The 25,063-nt window shown below is 40.3% G+C and overlaps 1 protein-coding gene across 1 annotated transcript in view; it reads right to left on the reverse strand.

Moving 5' to 3' along the window:
- Positions 1–25,063, reverse strand: part of N4BP1 (NEDD4 binding protein 1) — a 57,012-nt gene that overhangs the window by 16,332 nt on the left and 15,617 nt on the right. The window contains exon 2 of the mRNA XM_061138455.1: positions 2,716–4,409. Within this exon, the coding sequence (XP_060994438.1) occupies positions 2,716–4,409 (1,694 nt within the window). The remainder of the gene's footprint in view (positions 1–2,715; positions 4,410–25,063) is intronic.

Here is a 25,063-nt window from a genome sequence, read left to right on the forward strand (position 1 = left end):
TCAAAAAACTTGACACCATGTAAAATAATTATTTTAAAGTGAATTTAGTATATTCACAATGTTGTGCACCCACCATTTGTATCTTGGTCCAAAACATTTCCATCACTCCAAAAAAAAACCCCTGTACCCATTAAGCAGTTTCTTCCCAAAATAAGAGTTAATTTTAATTACTGACATTTTCAGCTCAATCTCCATCAAATTAAGTATAAGTCTGTCTGCCTAGGATAATACATCTATTGTAAAAGAGTTGCTTTTAATTGAGACATCTATGAATTCAAAGAAAATTAAAACCCTCTCAATCAGCCTGTGGTTTCCCTTAGCGCACTAATTCAGTGGTTTTCAAAAGAAATGGTACTGTACTGAAGGATGTTAGGAAGCATGAAACAGGGTTTGGGGTGTCACAATGGCTTGGGGGCATTATGGGCAAAGTAGGAGGGACCAGATATGCAAAAACATCCTGTTCTGTACAGCCAGTGCAACTCTGAATTCCAACAGTGACTCCTCTGAGAAATACACTAGTTACTACAAAAAGGTTTTTTAAAAGTATCATTATCACTGTTCATTTTATCTTAATTTGCATTTCTTAGTCTTTGAACACCAATTTGGGAAATCTCTCCACATACAGAAAAATGAAAAAGGATTAATATTACTCATAATCGTGACCTAAATTTTGTATCATCATTAGGCTCAAGAAATTGTAACAATGAGGAACTGCTGTGGGGCTTGGACTCTGAGTAACTGAAATTGCACTTTACATTTTTACTTAGATAATGCCATACAGTTGTGGGCCATTTGCTGGGTTTCCCCCAAAAGGACTGCCAAAAAACAAAGTGAAATGACAATAAACAGCATTATTTGGAAATGAAGACAACCATATTACATATTTTTACTGCCTATATTCACTTTTACATGTGAAATGCTGGCATTTTCTTTTCTTATTTTTGACAGCAAAGAACAGCACCATTCAAAAAATAAAAATCAAAAGAATCTTTATATTTAAAAAATAGATACTAAAATATTAAAATATTTATAGATGGAAATGAGATATCTGATAATTCCTTCAAAATGGGTGGAAGGCAGCAGGTGGGGTACAGATGAAACAAGGTCTGAAATGATGAAACAAGACAGGCCATGAGTTGAAGTTAGGTGATGGGTACATGTGAGTCTCAAACGAATGTGAATCCCAACATGGATGGAATTCATCATATTATCTTCTTGTGAATTTCTCTGAAAATTATAACAAAAAATAATATGTAATAAATGCATAATTTAATAATAGTTTTCAATTCATTTTTCAATTTTATCAAGTATTCCTGAAAAATCAGGGGATTAATTGATGTTTTAGAACTCCTAGGAAAGAGGTCATATAAGCATTAAGCAATTCAGCAAAGTACATACGATCCTTAAACAACACAAGTTTGAACACAGGGCCCACTTAAACACAGACCTTTTTTCAGCAGTAAATACTACAGTACTGTAAGATGCAGAACAGCTTTATGGAGGGCTGACAATAAAGTTAATTCTGACCATGCAGAGGGTCGACGGCCCCTAACCCCACATCATTAAACGACCAACTGTATTTCAACTTCTCCTTCATTCCATGTCCAGGTGCCCCTTTTCTTGAATTGCAGCTACTTAAAATGCTAATCCCTTGGACTGCAAGGAGATCCAACCAGTCCATCCTAAAGGAAATCAGTCCTGAGTGTTCACTCAAAGGACTGATGTTGCAGCTGAAACTCCAATACTTTGGCCACCTGATGCGAAGAGCTGACTCATTTGAAAAGACCCTGATGCTGGTAGAGATTGAAGGCAGGAGGAGAAGGGGACGACAGAGGATGAGATGGCTGGATGGCATCACCGACTCGATGGACATGAGCTTGCCTAAGCTCCGGGAGTTGGTGATGGACAGGGAGGCCTGGTGTGCTGTGGTTGACTGGGTCGCAAAGAGTCGGACACGACTAAGCGACTGAACTGAACTAAAGATATCTTCAAAATCAGTGGAGTGACTGGTTTTGAAAACCAGAGATTTTACCTAGCAGTTGTTGAAATAGCATGATAAAGATATCCTTTAGCTCAGGGCAAAAGGTTGTAGCAAGTGAAACCAAGCAGGCTGAAACCCATCTGAGGTCAAACAGCTGGTTCCCAGTGGGTGGAGACTGACTCTGACCCCTACACTCTCCTTCTATCAAACTGCCTCTTAGAGTTCTAAGACAGGCTAAATAGAAACGATCATTTAACTTCTTTTACTATACAAACTTTCAGTAAGAGCAGAGGCCCATAAAGAAACTCAAACTGAAGAATTCCTTAGGAAACTGCTATCACTCTTATCAACAGAAGTAAACAGAAGTACATCACGCCTGTTATCACTGCACATTCTTGGGTAAAGACCTGGCATGTTGTACAGAAAAAGAAAAAGAAATCTCGTTTTTGTCTTAAGCTTCATCCTTGTATTCAGAACCCAGTGGTGTCAAGACAGCATTAATAACCTGAGGATTTAAGTCTCTATACTGCTTATCACTGGGAAACGCAATGTGAAAAGCCAAGTTTTCTATCATTCCTTGTCCTCAGAAATATAGGTTCAGCAGAGTGAAGAAAGAGTCTACAGTGCCAGAGAATGGGGTCAGCTACACACAGGATAGTTCCTATAAACACTGCAATTCTGAAACATGGCTAAGAGCCCGATTGAAAGCTATAATTTGAAGAGAGTGGACTTACGTAATCGCAACATTGCTTCCATCTATAACAATGTGCTTCAAATCCGTCCTCCCTGGTTCATTTTTTAATTCCAGCTTGTAGGGCACTTTCAGAGTATCTCGAAATCTTTGAACCCCCGTAACTGAGCAATCAATATGCTCAGAAGGTCCCACCAACCTAGCATCAGTAACTGAAGGTAACAGCTGGGAGAGAGGCATCGGTGGAGAAAGGGGTGGACAGCTGGGCTTAGACTGAGGAGAGCCACAACACCTCGAGCGGTTTTCACAGGGAGACTTCATACTATTTGGAAGCAAAGGTTCTGCTTGAGGCTGCAAACCATTTTCAGGAAAAACTGGAATTCTGGGCTGGTGACTTGAAGCTCCTCTTGAAACAAAACTGACAACTTCTTTGGGACTTGAAGGGACAACAGAGGGTAAAAGGCCATCGGTTTCAAGGTCTATGTTACAAATGTAGCTCTGATTTGAACTCCAGATTTCTTGTTTCTGTTCTATTGGCATGGTTCTGAAAGTATTAATTTTGCAATTTGAGGTACATGGTTTTGATTCAACTCTGAATGGTAACTGAGAAAAATTTTCCACCATATTTTGCTGTGTGTGAGTTTGTGTTTTCTTTGGAGTGGAATCTGCTGTAAGCTCATTTATGCTGCTACAAACACCTTTATTTTTGGTTCTGTTAGTCTCTGGATACACAGTACCAGGCGAAAATTCTCTGTCTCCTTGGAATCTCTTATTTTCTTTTTCAATTTCCTCCAAGAGTAATAATGGTTCAGTAGACGGCCCATACTCCCTAATGACCTTTTCAACAATTTCTTGGGAATAGCCCATGGTTTTAAAAAAGTTCACGAGAATGTTGTACTCCATTTCCTCAGTAGTGTCTTTTACGTCTGGACTTAAATTTTCGGCCTCAGTAGAAGAATCAGAGACATCAATGATTACACTTCCAGCTAATGTCTTACCATCATGTAGAAGCTCTCCCTCTTGAACATTTTCCAAAGAAAACTGTTTCTTGGAATGCCTTTCTTCAGAATCAGAAAACCTCCTCTTGTGACAAACTCTGTCTTTGGAAAGTGCCTCTTCATCTGGGGTTACACCATTTATTGGAACAAAAAGTACATCTTGTGAACTAGAAAAGACTGTGTCCATTTGTTTTGTAAGCTCAGAAACGGGTGTCCCCGCTTTATTTCTTGCATCTTCCTGCAAAACAACTTCATCTCTGGAAATAGTCAGCCCTGTGGCAGCATTCGGGGTAAACTCTGCTTGTGTAGAATCTCTAATTTCAATAACATCATCATCTCCTGTTTCAAATAGATTCTCCTCACCTTGGGTGAGTGCCAAGAGTTCTTTTTTCAAGGAAGTGGGTAAAATTAACAAATCCATTGTGTAACTGTCTGCACGAGCTTCAACAAATTGTTTAAATTCCCTTTTTACCTCTGATTCTTTCTGGCTGTTGGGTAGATTCTCATTATTCTCAAAGAGCTTTACAAACTGTTGAATGTGACTCCGAGCCATGACCACAGCTTCGGCACTTCCTCTGATGCCAAGAAGACCGATGTCAAGAATGCAGAGATCGGCACAGGTGTCCTGAATCAAGCTCTTCAGAAATAGGCTCTGTGCCCCAACAAAAATGCAGTGCATGGCCTTGGGGTAACATTCTCTTTCTTCTAGTTCAGGCTCACAGATTCCTTTAATATATTCCTGTAAAGAGAAGACAAGGAATTAGATCAATTTACAAAAGCACTTTACAGCACATATCATGTTACATACGAAATACAGATACCAAACTTTACAAAAGTCAAAAGCCTGCTAATATCTTTGAAAAAAATATGATGTTTACAATAAAAGATATAAGCTGTTTAATTGTTGTCAGAGGAACTGAAAACTCTGCATTTAAGTCCAAAAGGCAGGTATCTGTAACATTTTCAATAGTGTATCTTGCAATGTGATCTTTAGGAGTTTGCCCAGCTGCACAATTGATAATGACCAAGACTGGATTTATTTATGCCTATAAAGAATAAGCATCTTTGCTTGCTACCAGTCGTCGTTTATTACTATGACATAATTCAGAGAGGAGTTAAGTCAAAGGATTTACTCTAAAACAAACCTTGGCTTTTTCTCTGCAACTATTGTTTCCAGATAGACTGATTTTTGAAGGCATTTAAAACAAGATCAGTTTAACAACAAAAATTTTTCTAGCTGGCTGGAACAATGTATATACCCTATGTAATTTTATGTCTGTTTTCTAAGAATGACCAGACTACTTAAATGTAGATCTAAATATAAAAAAACAGAGAATGCTGAATAGTACCACCATTCTCAGAAATAAAGCTATAGTTTCTAGTGAAATCTGGTACTGAAAGAGGCCTGTACGAGCTAAGAAAGGGAACTGGGTTCTTGAGCAATTAGGTTGCCACTGGAGGCAGAAGTGTGAATCAAGTAAACATGTGAGCCCTCATACCCACAGTGGAACATAGTTGTTAATAACTTGGGCACTGGAGTCAGTTCCCAGGCTCAAATTGCAGCCATATAACTGGTGACCTCGCTCAAGTTACCTAACCCTCTCAGCCTGGTTTCTGCAACTATGAAAGAGAGAGGCAGGCTAGTGCAATTTCAGAGGTGCTGTGAAGAAATTCAATGAAATAATGAATGTAAAGTTCTAACAACAGGGTGTCACAAGTGCTTTCCAAATAACAGAAACACTGTTACTTTAAATTATCAGTGAAAGCTTTCTGGACAGACAGCCTGGGGATACCCAATCTAAACTTTAAACTAAAATCAGAATGGTGTTATCCAAAATGATGTTATTTAAAAGTTCAACCTATGTAGTCATGAGGCTTTACAAACCTGCACCTACCATGTATACCTATTACAATGGCCACATAACTTCTATTAGAATTTATATACAAATGTGTACATATTCTGTGTTCACACCATTAGAATACAAAATTCCGGATGAGGAGATGAAACATAAGGAATACAAGGAAAACAACAATGGGAAAAGCTCGACCCAAGTAGTATAATGTTCAGTCATGAGTTCTTTACTTCCTCAGGTTCCTTTGGATAAACCTGGAATATCTGTGGGCTTGTTAGTAAAGAATAAAGATAACTGATGCTGGACAGAGGAGCCTTAAAAAAAAAAAAAAAAGAACAATTTATTAGAGCTACTTTTGTGAGAATTGGACTATAAAGAAAACTGAGCACTGAAGAATTGATGCTTTCGAACTGTGGTGTTGGAGAAGACTCTCGAGAGTCCCTTGGACTGCAAGGAGATCCAGCCAGTCCATCCTAAAGGAAATCAGTACTGAATATTCATTGGAAGGATTGATGCTGAAGTTGAAACTCCAATACTTTGGCTACTTGGAAAAGATCCTGATGCTGGGAAAGATTGAAGGCGGGAGGAGAAGGTTGGATGGCATCACAGAGGATGAGATGGTTGGATGGCATCACCGACTCAATGGACATGAGTTTGAGTAAACTCCGGGAGTTGGTGATGGACAGGGAAGCCGGGCATGCTGCAGTCCATGGGGTTGCAAAGAGTCAGACACAATTGAGTGACTGAACTGAACTGACTTTTGTACCACGGTAATTGTGTTAAACACAAAATACAGTTATCAACTGTCCTTTTTCCCTAGATGTACAAACAGTGTTAAATATTAATGTGGGCATCTTTTTAAGATTTCCAAATGGGAAACATTTTACTATCACTTGTTTGAACTTATGCTGCATGTAGATTGTGGTCTAAAGTTGTTTTTTATTTTGAAATTGCAAAGATAGTTCATAAAAGTTCTGAGTACTCTTTACGCAGTTTCCTCCAACCATTACATAATACATATTAATAACTGTAGTACAAAATCAAAACCAGGACAATTACATTGATACAGTGAGTGCATACAGTTCTATGCCATTTTATCACAAGTACTGCTGTCCAGTCACTCAGTCGTGTCTGCCTCTTTGTGATTCCATGGACTGCAGCACGCCAGGCTTCCCTGTCCATTGTCTCCTCAAGTTTGCGCAAACTCATGTCCATCGAGTCGGTGATGCGATTTAACCATCTCATTCTCTGTCGTCACCTTCTCCTCCTGCCTTCAGTCTTTCCCAGCATCAGGGTTTTTTCCCCTATTGAGTCAGCTCTTCACATCAGCTGGCCAAAGTACTGGAGCTTCAGCTTCAGCATCAGTCCTTCCAATGAATATTTGAGATTGATTTCCTTTAGGATTGACTGGTTTGATCTCCTTGCAGTCCAAGGGACACTCAAGAGTCTTCTCCAACACCATAGTTCGAAAGCATCAATTCTTTGGCACTCAGCCTTCTTTACGGTCCAACTCTCATATCCATACACGACTACTAGAAAAACCATAGCTTTGATTATACGGACCTTTGTCAGCAAAGTAACGCCTCTGCTTTTTAATATACTGTCTAGGTTTGTCACAGCTTTTCCTCCAAGGAGGAAGCGTCTTAATTCACAAGTATAGATTCATGAAAACACCACTTCAATCAAGATACAGAATTATCACTACAAAGATTTCCTTCATGTTATCCTTTTATAATCACACTTTACTGCACTTCCATCTACTATCCCTACCCTTGGCAACCACTAATCTGTGATTTTGAGAATGTTATATAAACAGACTTATACCATATGTGACTTTTGAGACTGGCTTTCTTCACTCAGTGTAACTCTTTAAAGTCCATCCAAGTTGGTGCACGTATCACCAGTTCATCTCTTATTACCACTGAGTACTACTCTACAACATGGATTATGTGTTTGGCTGCACTGGGTCTCAGCTGTGGGACACGGGACCATCGTGTCCTGTGGGATCTTTTGCTTCAGGCGGCACACGGACTCTCTAGTTGCGGGATGCAGGCTTAGAGGCTCTGTGGACCTCTCCTGTGTCGCAAGGCGGGTTCTTAACTAACAGACCACCAGGGAAGTCCTCTTAACTAGTTTTCTAATCATCTCTCTACTGAGGGACATTTCCGTTGCTCCTGTTTGGGGCTATTACAAATAATGATGCTCTGAACAATCATGTACAGGTTTTAACGTGGATCTACATTTTCATTTCTCTGAAATAAATGCCCAGGAGTGCAACTGTTGGGTGGTATGGTAAGTACATGTTTAGTTTTTCAAGGAACTGCCAAAATATGTTCCAGAATGACTAAACCATTTTATGTTCCCACTAGCAATGTATAAAAGACCCACTTTCTCTGCATCCTTCCCAGAATTTGGTATTGCCACTAGCTTTTATTTTAAAAATTCTAGTAAGAGTCTTTCCCACATAGTTCAGTTAGTAAAGAATCTGCCTGCAACGCAGGAGACCCAGGTTCGATCCCTGGATCAGGAAGATCCCCTGGAGGAGGGCATGGCAACCCACTCCAGTATTCTCACCTGGAGAATCCCATGGACAGAGGATCCTGGCAGTCTACAGTCCATGGGGTCGCAAAGAGTTGGACACAACTTAGCAACTAAACCAAACCAATAAGAGTGCAGTGTATCTCATCACGGTCTTTGCCATTTCCCTAACGGCATGTGATGTTGAACATTCTGCATATTCTATTTATATCTATAGTCCCTCTTGGGTGAGTTGTTGCTCATTTCTTTTAGTTCACTTTCTAAAAACGGACTCTGTAGATTTTACTATTGAGCTTTGAGAGTTCTTCATGTATTCTAGACATGAATACTTTGTGAAGTAAGAGGCTGGCAATTTTTTCTCCTATAAGCTTGTTTCATCCTCTTAACAGGATCTTTTGTGACGGGAAACATTTTTCATATTAATGAAGTCCGTTTATTGGTTTTTTCCTTTACCAAGACTTAGGTCCCAAAGACTTCTTGTGTGTTAGCATCTAAAAGTTTTACGTTTAAAGCTAGAATCCATTTTGAGTTAATTTTAGTATCAAATGCAAGGTTTAAGCCAAGGTTCATGTTTTTGGTTGTGGATATCTAGCTGCTCTAGCATCATTTCCTGAGAAGACTATCTTTTCTCTATTATGTTGCTTTTGCATGTTCGTCAAATAACAGCTAGCCATACTTGTATGGGGCTATTTCTGGGTTCCCAATTCTGTTCCATCAACTTATGAATTTATCCCTTCACCAACACCACACCAATACCACATAGTAGCAACTACCGTAATTATATAACATTTTGAAATTGGATAGTGACTGCTCCCACATTTTTCTTCTTTTAAAAATTATTTTCAGCTATTCTACTTCCTTGGCCTCTCCATATCAAATTTTAACTTAATCTTATTTAGCAATTATGTTAAACTTGCACTTTGATTTGAGGATAAATTACGTCTGTAGACTCTTGCATGAACATGCTGTCTCTTCATTTCTCTAGATCTTTGCTTTCTTTCATCACTGTTTCATAGTTTTGAGCATACAAGTCCTATAGATGTTTTGGGAGGTTTACACCCAAGTTTTTCATATTTTTGAGTAACTGAACATGGTACTGCATTTTAATTTTGGTTCTTATGTGTTCACTGCTAATAAACAGAAATACAACTGATTTTTGTATGTTGACCATATATCCTGTAACCCTGCTGATCCGATTTCTAAAGTTTTCTATATTCCCTGGGGTTTTCCAGGTAGACAATTACATCATTTAGATTTTTTTTCCCCCTCATCTATAGGCCTTTTACTTTCCTACCTTGCTGTACTAGCTAGAACTTTCAGCACTGTGCCAAAGAGCTTACTGAGAGGTGGTATGCTTCTTTTGACCACAATCTACAGAGAAAACATGCAGTCTTTCACCACTAAGTTAGATTTTTGTGTATATTCTTTATCACATTAAGGACTGTTGTTCAGTTACTAAGTTGTGTCTGATATTCTTTGACCTCCATGGACTGCAGCACACCAGGCTTCCCTGTCCTTCACTATCTCCCAGTTTGCATAAATTCATGTCCATTGAGCTGGTGATGCCATCTAACCATTTCATTCTCTGCTGTCCTCTTCTCCTTTTGCCTTTAATCTTTCCTATAATCAGAGTCTTTTCCAATGTCAGCTGTTTGAAGCAGGTGGCCAAAGTAATGGAGCTTCAGCATCTGACCTTCCAATGAGAATTCAGGGTTGATTTCCTTTAGGATTGACTGGTTTGATCTCCTTGCAGTCCAAGGGACTCTCAAGAGTCTTCTTCAGCATCACAATTCAAAAGTGTCAATTCTTTGGCACTCAGCCTTCTTTATGGTGCTCCAACTCTCACATCCATATATGACTACTGGAAAAACCACAGCTTTGACTAGAGGGACCTGTGTTGGCAAAGTGATGTCCCTGCTTTTTAAAACACTGTCTACATTTGTCATAGCTTTCCTTCCAACAAGCAAGTTCCTTTTAATTCCATGGCTGTAGTCACTATCCACAGTGATTTTGGAGCCCAAGAAAATAAAGTCTGCCACTATTTGCAGTTTTCACCCCATCTATTGCCATGAAGTGATGGGACCAGATGGTACCATCTTATTTTTCTGAATGTTGAGTTTTAAACCAGTTTTTTCACTCTCCTCTTTCGCCCTCACCAGGAGGCACTTTAGTTTCTCTTCACTTTCTGCCATTAGAGTAGTACCATCTGCATACGCGAGGTTGCTGATATTTCTCCCAGCAACAGTGATTCCACCTTGTGGTTCATTCAGCCCAGCATGTCGTGTGATATACTCTGCATAGAAGTTAAATAAGCAGGGTAATAATTACAGCCTTGTTGTACATCTTTCCCAATTTGGAACCAGTCAGTTGTTCCATGTAGGGTTCTAACTGTTGCTTCTTGACTTGCATCAAGTTTCTAAGGAGGCAGGTAAAGTGATCTAGTATTCCATCTCTTTCAGAATTTTCCAGTTTGTTGTGATCCACAGAGTCAAAGACTTTAGTGGAGTCAATGAAGCAGAAGTAGATGTTTCTCTGCAATTCCCCTGCTTTCTCTAAGTTCCAGCGAATGTTGGCAATTTGATCTCTGGTTCCTCTGCCTTTTCTAAATCCAGCCTGTACATTTGGAAGTTCTCGGTTCATGTATTGTTGAAGACTAGCTTGAAGGATTTTGAGCATAACCTTGCTAGCATGCGAAGTGAGCACAACTGTACAATAGTTACAACATTCTTTGGCATTTCCCTTCTTTGGGATTGGAATGAAAACTGACCTTCTCCAGTCCTGTGGCCACTGCTGAGTTTTCCAAATTTGCTGGCATGTTGAGTGCAGCACTTTTAACAGCATCATCTTTTAGGATTAGAAATAGCTCAGCTAGAATTCCATTATCTCCACTAGCTTTGTTTGTAATTATGCTTCCTAAGGCCCACTTGACTTCATACTCCAGAAGGTCTGGCTCTATCTGATGGACCACACTATCGTGGTTATCCCAGTCATTAAGACCTTTCTTGTATCGTTTCTCTGTATAATCCTGCCACCTCTTCTTTTTCTTGGGGACAGTTTTAGTCATCACCTCCTGTATAATGCTACGAACCTCTGTCCATAGTTCTCAGGCACTCTGTCTAGTTCCTCAGGCACTCCGTCTAATAGACCTAATCCCTTGAACCTATTCATCATGTCCACTGGATGATCTGGGGTGCCCTCCACTCCTGGGCAGCAGATTGGCCCGAGGCAGCCAGCAGCAGTTGTGGGGTCGGGAGCCCTCTGCTCCTGGGTGTCCTCCAACATCGGCCTCTGCCTTGGCCCCTAGGCGGCACGCTGACCAACACTTTACGGCCAGTGAAGGCTTATACACTCAATAAGGACCAGCAGGGGGACAACCAGTGTGCCAGGCATGCCATCTAGCTACGTGGAGTAGCTGAAAGGCACGTCCCTGCTAGTCAGGGTCTGATAAAACGTGGTCCCCTGGAGAAGGGAATGGCAACCACTTCAGTATTCTTGCCTTAGAACCCTATGAACGGTATGAAAAGGCAAAAAGATACGACACTGAAAGATGAACTCCCCAGGTTGGTAGGTGTTCAATATGCTACTGGAGAAGAGCAAGGAAACAGCTGCAAAAACAATTAAAAAGGCTGAGCCAAAGTGATGACAATGCCCAGTTGTGGATGTGTTTGGTGGTGAAAGTAAAAGTCTGATGCTGTAAAGAACAATACTGCATAGGAACCTGGAATGTCAGGTCCATGAATCAAGGTAAATTGCAAGTGGTCAAACAGAATATGGCAAGAGTGAACATCAACATTTTATGAAGCAGTGAACTAAAATGGACAGGAATGAGCAAATTTAATTCAGATAACTATTATATCTACTACTGTGGGCAAGAATTGCTTAGAAGAAATGGACTAGCCCTTATAGTCAACAAAGAGAGTCCAAAATGCAGTTCCTGGATGCAATCTCAAAAACAACAGAATGATCTCGGTTCATTTCCAATGCAAACCATTCAACATCACAGTAATCCAAGTCTATCCCCCAACCAGTAATGCCAAAGAAGCTGAAGTTGAACAATTCTATAAAGACCTACAAGACCTCCTAGAACTAACACCAAATGAAAAAAAAAAAAGATGTCCTTTTCATCATGGAGGACCAGTATGAAAAAGTAGGAAGTCAAGAGATACCTGGAGTAACAGGCAAATTTGGCCTTGGAGTTACAAAATGAAGCAGGGCAAAGGCTAACAGTTTTGCCAACAGAACGCACCTGTCATAGCAAACACCCTCTCCCAATAACACAAGACAGCGGCTCTACACATGGACATCATCAGATGGTCAATACCAAAATCAGACTGATTATATTCTTTGCAGCCAAAGACAGAGAAGCTCTATACAGTCAGCAAAAACAAGACCTGGGGTTGACTGTGGCTCAGATTATCAGCTCCCTATTGCAAAATTTAGGCTCAAACTGAAGAAAGTAGGGAAAACCACTAGGCCATTCAGGTATGACCTAAATCAAATCCCTTATGATTATTCAGTGGAGGTAACAGATTCAAGGGACTAGATCTGGTAGACAGAGTGCTGAAGAACTATGGATGGAGGTTTGTACCACTGTATAGGAGGTGGTGACTAAAACCATCCCCAAGAAAAAGAAATGCAAGAAGGTCAAGTGGTTTTCTAAGGAGGCCTTACAAATAATTGAGAAAAGAAGAAAAGTGAAAGGCAAAGGAGAAAGGGAAAGATATACCCAACTGAATGCAGAGTTCCAGAGAATAGGAAAAAGAGACAAAAAAGACTTTTGTGAACAAAGCAAAGAAATATAGGGAAACAATAGAATGGGAAAGACTAGAGATCTCTTCAAGAAAACTGGAGATACCCAGGGAACAGCCTATGCAAAGATCAGCACAGCAAAGGACAGAAATACAGCAAGTACCTGAGAGAAGCAAAAGACATTAAGAAAAGGTGGCAAGAATACGCAGAAGAGCTGTACAAAAAAGGTCTTAATGAACCAGATAACCACAATGGTGTGATCACTCATCTAGAGCCAGACATCCTGGAATGTGAAGTCAAGTGGGCCTTAGGAAGCCTTACTACGAACAAAGCTCATGGAGATGATGGAATTCCAGCTGAGCTATTTCTAATCCTAAAAGATGATGCTGTGAAGGTGTTGCACTCAATATATCAGCAAATTTGGAAAACTCCGCAGTGGTCAGAGGACTGGAAAAGATCAGCTTTCAGTCAAATCCCAAAGAAGGGCAATGGCAAAGAATGTTCAAACTACCGCACAACTGTGTTCATTTCACATGCTAGAAAGGTAATGCTCAAAATCCTTCAAGCTAGGCTTCAACAATACATGAACCGAGAACTTCCAGATGTACGAGTTCAACTTAGAAAAGGCAGAGTAAGCAGATCAAACTCCCAATATCCACTGGATCACAGAAAAAGCAGGGAAATTCAAAACAAAATCTACTTTTGCTTCACTGACTACGCTAAAGTCTTTGACTCTGTGGACTGCAACAAACTGGAAAATTTTGAAAGAGATAGGAATACCAAACCACCTTACCTGCCTCCTGAGAAACCTGTATGCAGGTCAAAAAGCAACTGTTAGAATTGGACATACAATGAATTCATTCAAAACTGAGAGGAGTACGTCAAGACTGTATATTGTCGACAGATTTCATTTTCTTGGACTCCAAAATCACTGCGGACAGTGACTGCAGCCGCGAAATTAAAAGACATTTGTTCCTTGGAAGAAAAGCTACGACAAACCTGGTGGCTTCCCTGGTGGCTCAGGGGGTAAAGCGTCTACCTGCCACGTGAGAGACCTGGGTTCAATCCAGATTGGGAAGTTCCCCTGGAGAAGGAAATGGCAAGCCACTCCGCTACTCTTGCCTGGAAAATTCCATGGATGGAGGAGCCCGGTAAACTACAGTCCATGGGATTGCAAATAGCTGCACATGACCGAGCAACTTCTCTTGACAAACCTAGACAGTATATTAAAAAGCAGAGACATCACTTTGCCAACAAAGATCTGTGTAGTCAAAGCTATGGCTTTTCCGGTAGTCATGTACAGATTTGAGAGCTGGACCGTAAGGAAGGCTGAGCACCAAAGAACTGATGCTTTTGAACTGTGGTGCTGGAGAAGACTCTTGACAGTCCCTTGGACAGCAAGGAGACCAAACCAGTCAATCCCAAAGAAAATCAACCCTGAATATTCACGGGAAAGACTGATGCTGAAGCTGAAGCTCCAATACTTTGGACACCTGATGCGAAGAGATGACTCATTGGAAAAGACCCTGATTCTGGGAAAGACTGAGTGCAAGAGGAGAAGGGAGTGACAGAAGATGAGGTAGTTGGATGGCATCACTGACTCAGTGGATATGAGTTTGAGCAAACTCATGGAGACAGTGAAGGACAGGGAAGCCTGGTGTGCGGCAGTTCACGGGGTTACAAAAAGTCAGACACCAGTTAGCAATTGAACAACAACTACTGTATAATCATAAAGGATTTGTTTTAGGCTGAATGACCTAGTAGTTTTCCCCACTTTCTTCAATTTAAGTCTGCATCTTGCAGTAAGGAGCTGATGATCTGATCCACACTCAGCTCTATGTCTTGTTTTAGCTGACTGTATAGAACTTTTTCATCTTTGGCTACAAAGAACATAATCAATCTGATTTCAGTATTTATTGACTATTTGGTGATGGTAAAGTCATCTGTAAAAGGAATTTCCTATGTTGCTGGGAAAGGGTTTTTGCTACAACCAGTGTGTTCTCTTGACAAAACTGTTAGCTTTTGCCCTGCTGCATTTTGTACTCCAAGGCCTGGTATCTCTTGACTTCCTACTTTTGCATTCCAAATCCCTCTGATATGAAAAGGACATCTTTTTTTAGTGTTAGTTTTAGGAGGTCTTGTAGGAATTTATAGAACTAGTCAACTTCAGCTTCCTTGGCATTAGTGGTTGGGGAACAGACTTGGATTACTGTGATGAATGGTTTGCCTTGGAAATGAACCGAAATTATTCTGTCACTTTTGAGATTTGCACCCAAGTACTGCATGATAGATTGCATTAACTGATTTTTCAATACTGAACCAGCCTTGCATCCCTGGGATAATCACCACTGGGTCATGATGTATAATTCTTTTGTATACTGATGGATTTTACTTGCTATTATTTTGTACCACCTTTGTCTGGTTTGGGCACTGAGAAAATACAGATTACAAATAAACACAGGAGTCTTCACTCCCCTTGTATTTTCTGCACGAGATTGCATAGAGTTGATGTTAACTTAACTCTTAAAAACACCTTGCAGACTTCTCTAGTAAAACAACTTGGGCCCAGTAATTTCTTTTATGAGAATTTTTATATTATTAATTCAATTTCCCTAATAGCTGTAAGTCTATTCAAATGATCTATTTCATATTGGGTAAGTTATGGTAGTCTATACTTTTTCAGGAATTGGCTGATTTCATCTAAGTTGTCAAATTTATGTGTGTAAAGTTATAGGATTTCCTTATTTCTGATGTTTGCAGGGACTGTAGTTGATATTCTGGTATTAGTAATTTATGTCTTCTTCAGTGTTGCTGAAGTCTGTCAGCTTCATTGATTTTTTTCCCCAAGAACAAGCCTGTTATTTAATTAAGTTTACCTATTATTTTCAACTTCATTGATCTCCACTTTTTCATTCCTTTTGCTTACTTTGAGTTTATTCTACTCATCTTTTTCCAGTTCCAAGAGGTGAAAGTTTACATTATTGATTTGAGACTTTTCTTCTTATCTAATTATGTGTTATATTTCTTTCATCTCTGCTTTAGCTATACAGACCTTGTTTCCGAAGTGAAGTGGTTATCATGTTTGCCTCACATGCAAAAGGTCCACAGTTTGAAACCGGGTGGAAACAGACTTTCTCTTTGGGCTTCCCTGGTGGCTCAGAAGGTACAGAATCTGCCTGAAATGCAGGAGACCTGGGTTCGATCCCTGGGTTGGGAAGATCCTCTGGAGAAAGGAACAGCTACCCACTCCAGTAATCTGGGATGGGGAATTCCATGGACGGAGGAACCTGGCAGGCTACAGTCCATGGGGTTGCAAAGCCTGGGACATGACTGACTGACTTTCACTTTAGCTACATCTCACAAATTTTGATGTATATTACTTTCATTTTCTCTTCAGCTCAATGTATTTTAAAATTTCTCTTCAAATTATCCAATATTTAGAAGTCTGTTATTGAGTTTCTAAGTATCTGGATATTTTCTTATTATCTTTGTTATTCTAGTTTGATTCATTTGTGATCAGAGAACACACTCCATATGATTTGGTTCTTTCAAATTTGTTAGTTGTTTTATGCCCAGGTTAGGTCTATCTAGATATACATTCTGTAGGCCTTGAAAAGAATGTGTACTGTGCTGTTGCTGGGCAGAATGTTCTATAAACACTGATTAGAACCTTGTTGGTTGATGGTGTTGAGTTCTCCTATATTCTTGCTGATTTTCTGTCTAATGGTTTTATCATTTGTTAAGAAAAACATGTTGAAGCCTCCAACTCTAACTGTATATATGTCAATTTCTCCTTTCAGTTCTACCAGTTTTTCATTTTTATTTTGCAGTTATATTATTAGGAATATACACATTTAGCATTGCTATGTATTCTCAGTGAACTGACTCTTCACTCTGAAGGGTATTTTGCCTGAATATTTTATCTGCATATTGCCACTCTAGCTTTCTTTTGATTAATGTTTACACAGTATATTTTCCCTTCCTTTTAATTTTAACTCACCTATATCAATAAAACAAGTTTCTTAAAGACACCATATAGTTTGGTTGTTTTTTAAATCCATTCTGATGATCTCTTTTTAAATTGGTGTGTTTAGACTATTTAATTTTAATGAAATTATTGGTAAGTTTGGATTTAAGCCTACCATTAGTTTGTTTTCAGCTTGTTCTCTATTTTTAATTCCTTTTCCCCTCTCTGGACTTCTTGTGCCTTATACAAGCATTTTTTAGTATTACAGTTTAATTTATTGCACTCTTTTTACTGTATCTCTTTATGTAGTTTTTACAATAATCATGCTATCAGCTACAATATACACTTAATTTTCAGTCCACTTAAAATCAATATTCTACCATTTCAAGAAGAATGTATAAGTCTTACCACCCATACTACTGTGTTTTTTATTTCCTATATATTTACATGCTTTGAAATCTTGGGAGGCCTTTCCGACATGGGGAGAGATTCCCCCACCTCCAGCCAGGGTTAGTTGATCATCCTTGGAGTTGTGGGCAGACTGCTTAGAGCTTCCCTTTCACATACACAGGCCCATTTTCCTTTTCTAATTCACATACCAAACCCTGTAACAATCCAAGGTCAGGTACCAAACAACAGGCAGCCCCTGTGCCCCAAAGCCAGCAGGAGCTACCCCAACGAGCCGACCCTAACTGCTACAGCCTGCCCTGCTCTATCTCTGCCCTCACTCCTGCTTCTGCCGTGCACTCAGCTGCTCAGTTGTACCCGACGCCGACTCCATGAGCTGTAGCCTGCCAGGTTCCTCTGTCCATGGGACTTCCCAGGCAAGAACACAGAAGTGGGTTGCCATTTTCTCCTCCAGAGGATCTTTTTGACCCAGGGATCAAACCTGCATCTCCTACATTGGTAGGCAGGTTCTTTACCGCTGTGGCACCCGGGATTCTGTCTCCTGTATATTGTCACCCTGCTTCTTTAACTTATATGCAGAGTACATCAAATGAAATGCTGGGCTGGATGGCTCACAAGCTGGAATCAAGATTGCCAGGAGAAATATCAACAACCTCAGATATAGATGATACCACTCTAACGGCAGAAAGTGAAGAGGAACTAAAGAGCCTCTTGATGAGGGTAGAAAAAGCTGGCTTAAAACTCAACATTCAAAGCTGTTCCTCCTCTTCCAAGCGGGGCCACGGCCCAGCCGGCGGGAGCCGGGTTTGGAGAGTCCGGGGCACTTGGAGAATCCGGGTAGCCCCGGCTGGAGCCAAGTCCCGGAACCTGCGCACTGCTCTCATTTTCGGTGGCTTCATCTCCCTGATCGGCGCCGCCTTCTACCCCATCTACTTCTGGCCCTTAATGCAGCTGGAGGAGTACAGCCTTACAAAGCTGTCTGGATTCCATCACACACCATGGTGAGAAATAGAGGTGTTCCCAGCACTGGGAGGAGCCCGTGCTTCCAGTGGCCCCTTGATGCCCTCAGCCACCGGCTCGGACTCACTCCCATGGCATACACATCCAGCCGGGTCACCCTGCAGACTGCAGCAAAATGGGAGCACTAGAAAAAGAAGGAACAAGCCATTAATCGAGCTGGTATTGTTCAAGAAGACGTGCAGCCACCAGGGTTGAAAGTGTGGTCAGATCCATTTGGCCAGAAATGAGAAGACGAACACCACCTCTAATGATGCAAGTAGACAAAGACGTCACGCTTTCAGTTCTGCAGCAAGCGCAATAAGTCACCTGGCTAGAGAACACTGGCTGGAGCAGAAAACTCTAGAAGGCCATAAAGAGTCCTGTGCATGAGGATTATGTCCCTTCTTAAAAGAACCCTGGAACAAATCATACTATTAGGAGGGTTTTCATGATTTGGTTTCCTTTCTAAAAACGAAGCTGTCTCACTCAGCTGGGCTTGAAGGCTATCTACATATTATTCAGTCTCTACCTCTTAGCCAGCCATGCTGTGATATGAATACAAGCAACCAGTAGACTGGGAAAGATCCTAGACTGTTTTGCCATCCTCCAAATAGGAAATTTCAGGGGAAAACTACCATATTGAGCAGCCTCATAGGGCTCTTTGAAAATGTTAAAGTTGATAAAACTCTTTGAGGACAAGGTACATTGTACTCTTTAGGAATAAGTAGTTCAGCTCAACTATCTCATTAGGAAGGTTGCTGCATGTTGAGAAATAAATTTGAAGCAAACTAAATGGGTCTGCATGCCTATTAGAAATCATTGTTGAATTGACTGAAGTGAAAATGTATATATTAAAATGATTTTTCTTCATAAAAAAAAAAAACAAACAAAAACTCAACATTAAAAAAAAAAACAAAGATCATGGCATACGGTCCCATCATTTCCAGGCAAATAGATGGGGAAAAAGTGGAAACAGTGACGGATTTTATTTTCTTGGGCTCCAAAATCAGTGAGAATGGTCACTGCAGTAATGAAATTAAAAGATACTTGCTCCTTGGAAGAAAAGCTATGACAACCTAGACAGTGTATTAAAAAGCAGAGACATCACTTTGTTGACTAAGGTCCATATAGCCAAAGCTTTGGTTTTTCCTCTAGCCATGTATGTGTATGAGAGATGGACCATAAAAGCTGAGTGCCAACAAACTGATGCTTTCGAACTGTGGTGTTGGAGAAGACTCTTGACAGTCCCTTGGACTGCAAGGAGATCAAACCAGTCAATCCTAAAGGAAATCAATCCTAAATATTCATTGGAAGGTCTGATGCTGAAGCTGAAGCTCCAATACTTTGGCCACCTGATGTGAAGAGCTGACTCAATAGGGGAAAAAACCCTGATACTGGGAAAGACTGAAGGCAGGAGGAGAAGGTGACGACAGAGGATGAGATGGTTAAATGGCATCACCGACTCAATGGACATGAGTTTGAGCAAACTCCAGGAGATAGTGAAGAACAGGGAAGCCTGGCATGCTGGAGTTGCATGGAGTCGCAAAGAGTCAGACATGGCTTAGTGACTGAACAGTAACAACCACCAAAAATCTGATGGCCTGGCAAGGGGAGGCATGCTCTCTTTTCTTGGAAAATGTAAGTATATCAAAATCTTCTTTTAACGGCATTGACTTCTCCATGCCATCACTCTGTCACCTCCATAACTTAAACTGTTGCAGGAACTCATCATATGAGTTCCTTTACCCTTGGTCTACCCTCCTTGTTCTCTTGTATGTTATAGCTATCTCATATATTACACAAGTATAAAGTTGAAATCCTATCAGACAATGTCATAAATTTCACTTTCAACCACTAACTCACTTTAAAGAACTTAAGAGGAGACGATAATCTATTATATTTACCAGATGCAGTGTTATAATTTCTGTCTGAAAAGCTTCCTTTAGCAATTCTTTTGTAGCACGCTACTCGCAATGATTTCTCTTTAGTTTTTTCCTCAGCCAAGAATCAGCCAGCTTTATCATGCTTTATTTTACTTTCATTCTCAAAGAATAATTTCACTGAACAAAGAATTTTTGGTCCTTTTCTTTCACCACTTAAATAATAATGTGCTACTGCTCTGGCCGCCACGGTTTCTGATAATTTACTCACTATAGTTGTCCCCTGAACTTTTTTGTCTCAATGCTTTTATGATTTTTAATATGTCTTCAGTTTTCAGCAGTGTGGTTATGACATGTCTGGGTGTGGAATTCTTTGAGTTTATTGTGCTTGCATTCACGACTTCTCGAATCATTATGTTTACATCTTCTGCCAAATTTGGGAAGTCTTCAGCTATTATTTCTTCAAATATTTTTTTTAACAACCACACTTTGTCCCCTAGTCATCTTGTTCAGATTACAAAGTTCACTGAACTCCTCTGTCATCTCCACTTAAAATCTAAGTTCATCCAGAGATGTGCTATTTAGGTTATTGTAGTCTTTAGTTCTAACCTTTTCATTTGGTTCTTCTTTATGTCTTCTACTTCTTTGCTGAAACTTTGTATTTTTCTAATAGCTTTAAGAGCACTTGTGATTAGCCTGTTGAAGCATTTTTATAGTCTATGTTTTAAGTTCTTTGTTAGATAATTTCAACACCTCTATTATCTTGTCAATTATGTCCTCTGTCTTTTCTCATGCTGCTGCTGCTGCTAAGTCACTTCAGTCATGTCCGACTTTGTTCGACCCCATAGATGGTAGCCCACCAAGCTCCCCGTCCCTGGGATTCCAGGCAAGAATACTGGAGTGGGTTACTGTTTCCTTCTTCAATGCATGAAAGTGAAGTCGCTCAGTCGTGTCCGACTCTTTGCGACCCCATGGACTGCAGCCTACCGGGCTCCTCCGTCCATGGGATTTTCCAGGCAAGAGTACTCGAGTGGAGTGCCATTACCTTCTCCTCTTTTCTCATGAGAGCTGACATTTTCGTGGTTCTTCATATGCCAAGTAATTTTGTATTGCATCCATTTTCAATACTGAGTTCTGGCTCATTTAAATAAATCTGTGATGAAAGTCAGCACTTCTATTCTAGCAGGTATTCAATCTAGTTAGATTCAGGCTACAAGATGTACCCAGTCTGCTGTGAGCTGTGGTTCCAATATCAGTTTATTTTTTAAAGCCTTTGCAGTGCTACTTGTATCTGTCCCACAGGTGCGGTACCCAGTGGCCAATGTGGGACCTGGCTGGTGGTTTTCCTATTAGTTCAGGACTCGAAAGTCTTTGCTGTGCTGACAAGGAGTAGATCCATGCATGCATGTAGCTTGGGGATGAGCCTGGACGATCATAAACAACTATTAGGGAGTCATTTTTCTGAGCTCCTCCCTCTCTGCCATCTTTCTAGTGCTTTCTGGTTCCCTGGGCTCCTCTTTTCAGTCTTCCAGTCAGAAAGCTGGGGCTTTGGTTACCCCATTTTGTTGCACTTCTGCAACCATGCCTGGGTCCAGCCAAAGGACAGAGAGGGAGAGAAAGCAACAAGATTGGCCCTATCCTCTCAGGACGACAACCCCACCAATCAGAGGGGAAGGTTCTCCTCCCTCAGAATTTTGGCTTCTGTAAGCTACTGCCACCATCATGGGTGTTCAGAACCTGGTATCCAATGGAATGAAGAAAAACAAAAACAGGTCTTCACATTCTATTATAGATACTCCATTTTCTGTCCTTTGAGTTAAAACTGGAGGGCTTCTCCTGGTGCTCTTTTTGTGCCCTAGTGCCCATTTCTGCTTCCAGGTTAGGCTGTACTGAGTCCAGGCTAAGGGATAACAGAGGGGTAAAACTGGTAAACTCACCACCGATTTGGTTGTACTGTGAACCATGGTCTTCTTTCCTGCTCTGCCTCCTGTTTACTTTTCAGAGTTCTCAAGTAGCTGCTCAGTGCATTTTGTCCAAGTTTTGTCACTGTATCAGTATGAGTGGCAGGGTGGAGTCTTACTCAGAACTGGAGTTGCTCCCTGCTGCCTGCTAATATGTAAATGATATTGCCTATTTAGCATAAGTAAGGTTGAATTCACAGGAGTCAAATATGCTGAGACTACTATGCAGCTACTGGATAAGAAAGAGTTGGTTACATCCACTCGGCAACAGTGAACCAACCTGGAGAGAAATTTCTTCTCCAGATAACAGACTTCTAAAACAAATACCCTCTTAAACAAGGGCTGATTCTCTAACTGATCTAAAATAAAGGTCACCTATCAACATATCCTGCCCAGACACAAAGCTTCCAATAGGCTTTTCAGATTTAATATGAAATACCAACAAAAAAAAAAGAAAAAAAACCTGTCAGAAGAAAGTATGGCAAATATAAGACAGAAACCCATAAAGTAGAACACAAAATAGATGGAAACTAGGTATTCAGGGTAGAAAAGAAAAATTCAACAAAATTTTAATTAGTGCTTTCAAACAGAGGTAAGATGATAATGAATTCATAAAACAGGAATCAAATGTTTAAAGAAAAAAAGAAAAATTATCAGAATAAGAGCATTAGCAAATCAAGAATATGATGGCCAGGGACTTTCCTGGTGGCCTAGTAGTTAAGAATCCACCTTCCAAAGCAGGGGACGTGGTTTGATCCCTGGTTGGGGAACTAAGACCCCACATGCTGAGGGGCAACCAAACCTGTGTCACAACCGGAGAGCCCACATGCTGCTACTACTGAGGCTGTGCGCTCCAGGGCCTGTGTGTCACAGAGACCAGTGCAGCCCAATTAAACAGCCCAAGTTTTTAAAAGAGAATATAATGGTCAAAACAGTAACAGAGTCAATAGAAGAACTGAAAGGCGAAGTGGAAGAGAACCCTCCAAAAGTATCAGGAAAAAATGAGAGAAAACAAACTTTAAAGGTCTATCAAGGATATCCTAAATGTGAATAACTGGCATTCCAAAAAGACAGAGTGACACTTAATAAAGAAATAACACAAATCATTTCCTTGAACTAAAATATAGAAGACCCCAGGCATAATTAGTCAAAAAATTACATTAAGTCTTGTTTGGAAGCCAATGCACCCAAATCCCACTTTGAAAGGGTCCACTGACTATCCAAACATGATGAGTTTTTAAAGGTTCACTAGAGAAAAATCCTGGGTGCAGGGTGGGAACAGGACACACATAAGAGAATTACAATCAGAATGTCTAATTCTCAAGAGCAATTCTGGAAAATTAGGGGGAAAAGGTTAACAATGCGTTCAAAATTCTAAGGAAAAATGATTTTCAACCTATAATGTCCACATTACATACCAAATATAAAGCAGAATAAAAAACATTTCTAGCATGTTACAGGCTGAAAAAATTACTCCCAGAGATTCTTTTCTTGAGAAACTATTTTAAGATGAAGGCCACCAAAAATATGGGAGATGAAGTAATTAGTAAATTCCATCCAAGAGTAGAATAGAAGTCCACAGATTACAGCCGTGCAGCAGGTAAGATGAGGAACCAGCTGACTGGCGGAGGGAAGAGGGCTCTAGGGGTGTTCTCCTGGAAAAAGAGACTCAAAGAATAGTTGATATAAAGGAATATTTATAAACTATTAGAGATGCGCTTAAAGCAAATTTCCTAAATAGATGAGAAAGGGACAGATAAAAATCCTAGGAAAAAGGCTAAATCAGAAAGAGAACATTATATAACATATATAGAACTTGCCCTTGCAATGAGTAGTATTCATATCATTATATAAACTTGCTTTAAGTGAAAAAAAGAAAAAAAAAGTTGGCGTCTTAGTCTGTTTGAGCTGCTGTAACAAATACCACACACTGGGTAGCTTATAAACAACGGAAGTCTATTTCTCTCAGTTCTGGAGAAGGCTGGAAGTCCAAAATCAGGGTGCCGCCATGGTCAGGTGAGGGCCCCCTCTCAGACTGGGGACTTCGTGTCCTCACGTGGCGACTGGGCAGTGGCGCTCTCTCAGGCCTACTGTCTCAGGGCATTCATCTCATCCACGGGGTTCTGTCCTCGAGACCCAATCACCTGCCAAAAGCCCGTTCTCCTAATACCATCACAGTGGGCATTAGAATTTCAACATTCATTAATTTTGAGGAGACACAAATATTCAGACCATAGCAACTGAGCAAATGGATCTGGTTTTTGCCTCATCATTTTTCTTAAAGGAAGTGAATAATGTCCAATATTGATAAGAAATAGCACTATATTATTCATAACTATTTAGGTAAACATCAGGACAAATAGCTAAAAACAAGACATGCCTTCAGGAAGTTGGCGGTGGAGAAGAAACAGAGGGACTGCCATTCTTTGCCATAAAAACTCAGTAACATCTGATTTATTTCACCCACATGCAAATATTATTTTATTACCCTCCCTTCTTCCTAATTTTACTTAAAAAATTGAAAAGTGGATGTGTACCATGCTCTGATGCTGTATGGCAGGATTATAGAGGGCCTAGGAGAACTCCTGCTGTGTGAGCGCTAGGAAGACTGGCAGAGACATGCCCAATACAAGCAGAGCTGTCTGACATTATCCCCAAATAACCAAACTATTAATGCAAGACTAACTGCACAGGTTTGAGAAAGAACTGTGCTAGGAGCTAACAATGTTATAGCTTCATCTACCTAAAACTCCTTTTTGTTTGAGTGTTCCCCAGTAGGAATGAGTAATTATCCCTTGAGATTCAGACTCAATTTGTTTTCATAAATAATTTACTCTTGGGAAATTACTAAGTAGCAACAACTGATTTTTATACTCCAGTTCCGGAGTAAGAAATAATGTATACAGGCATACAGTGTTATTACATTCTAGATGTTTGGCCATCAGCTGTATTGATAAGAAAGATTCTGTGGATCCAAGCAGCCATCATTTGCATTTGACTCTATTTGGCATCTGAACATTTCAGTGTTAGTCAAAAAC

Source organism: Dama dama, chromosome 4 (assembly GCF_033118175.1).
Source record: "Dama dama isolate Ldn47 chromosome 4, ASM3311817v1, whole genome shotgun sequence".
NCBI classification, from domain to species: Eukaryota; Metazoa; Chordata; class Mammalia; order Artiodactyla; family Cervidae; genus Dama; species Dama dama.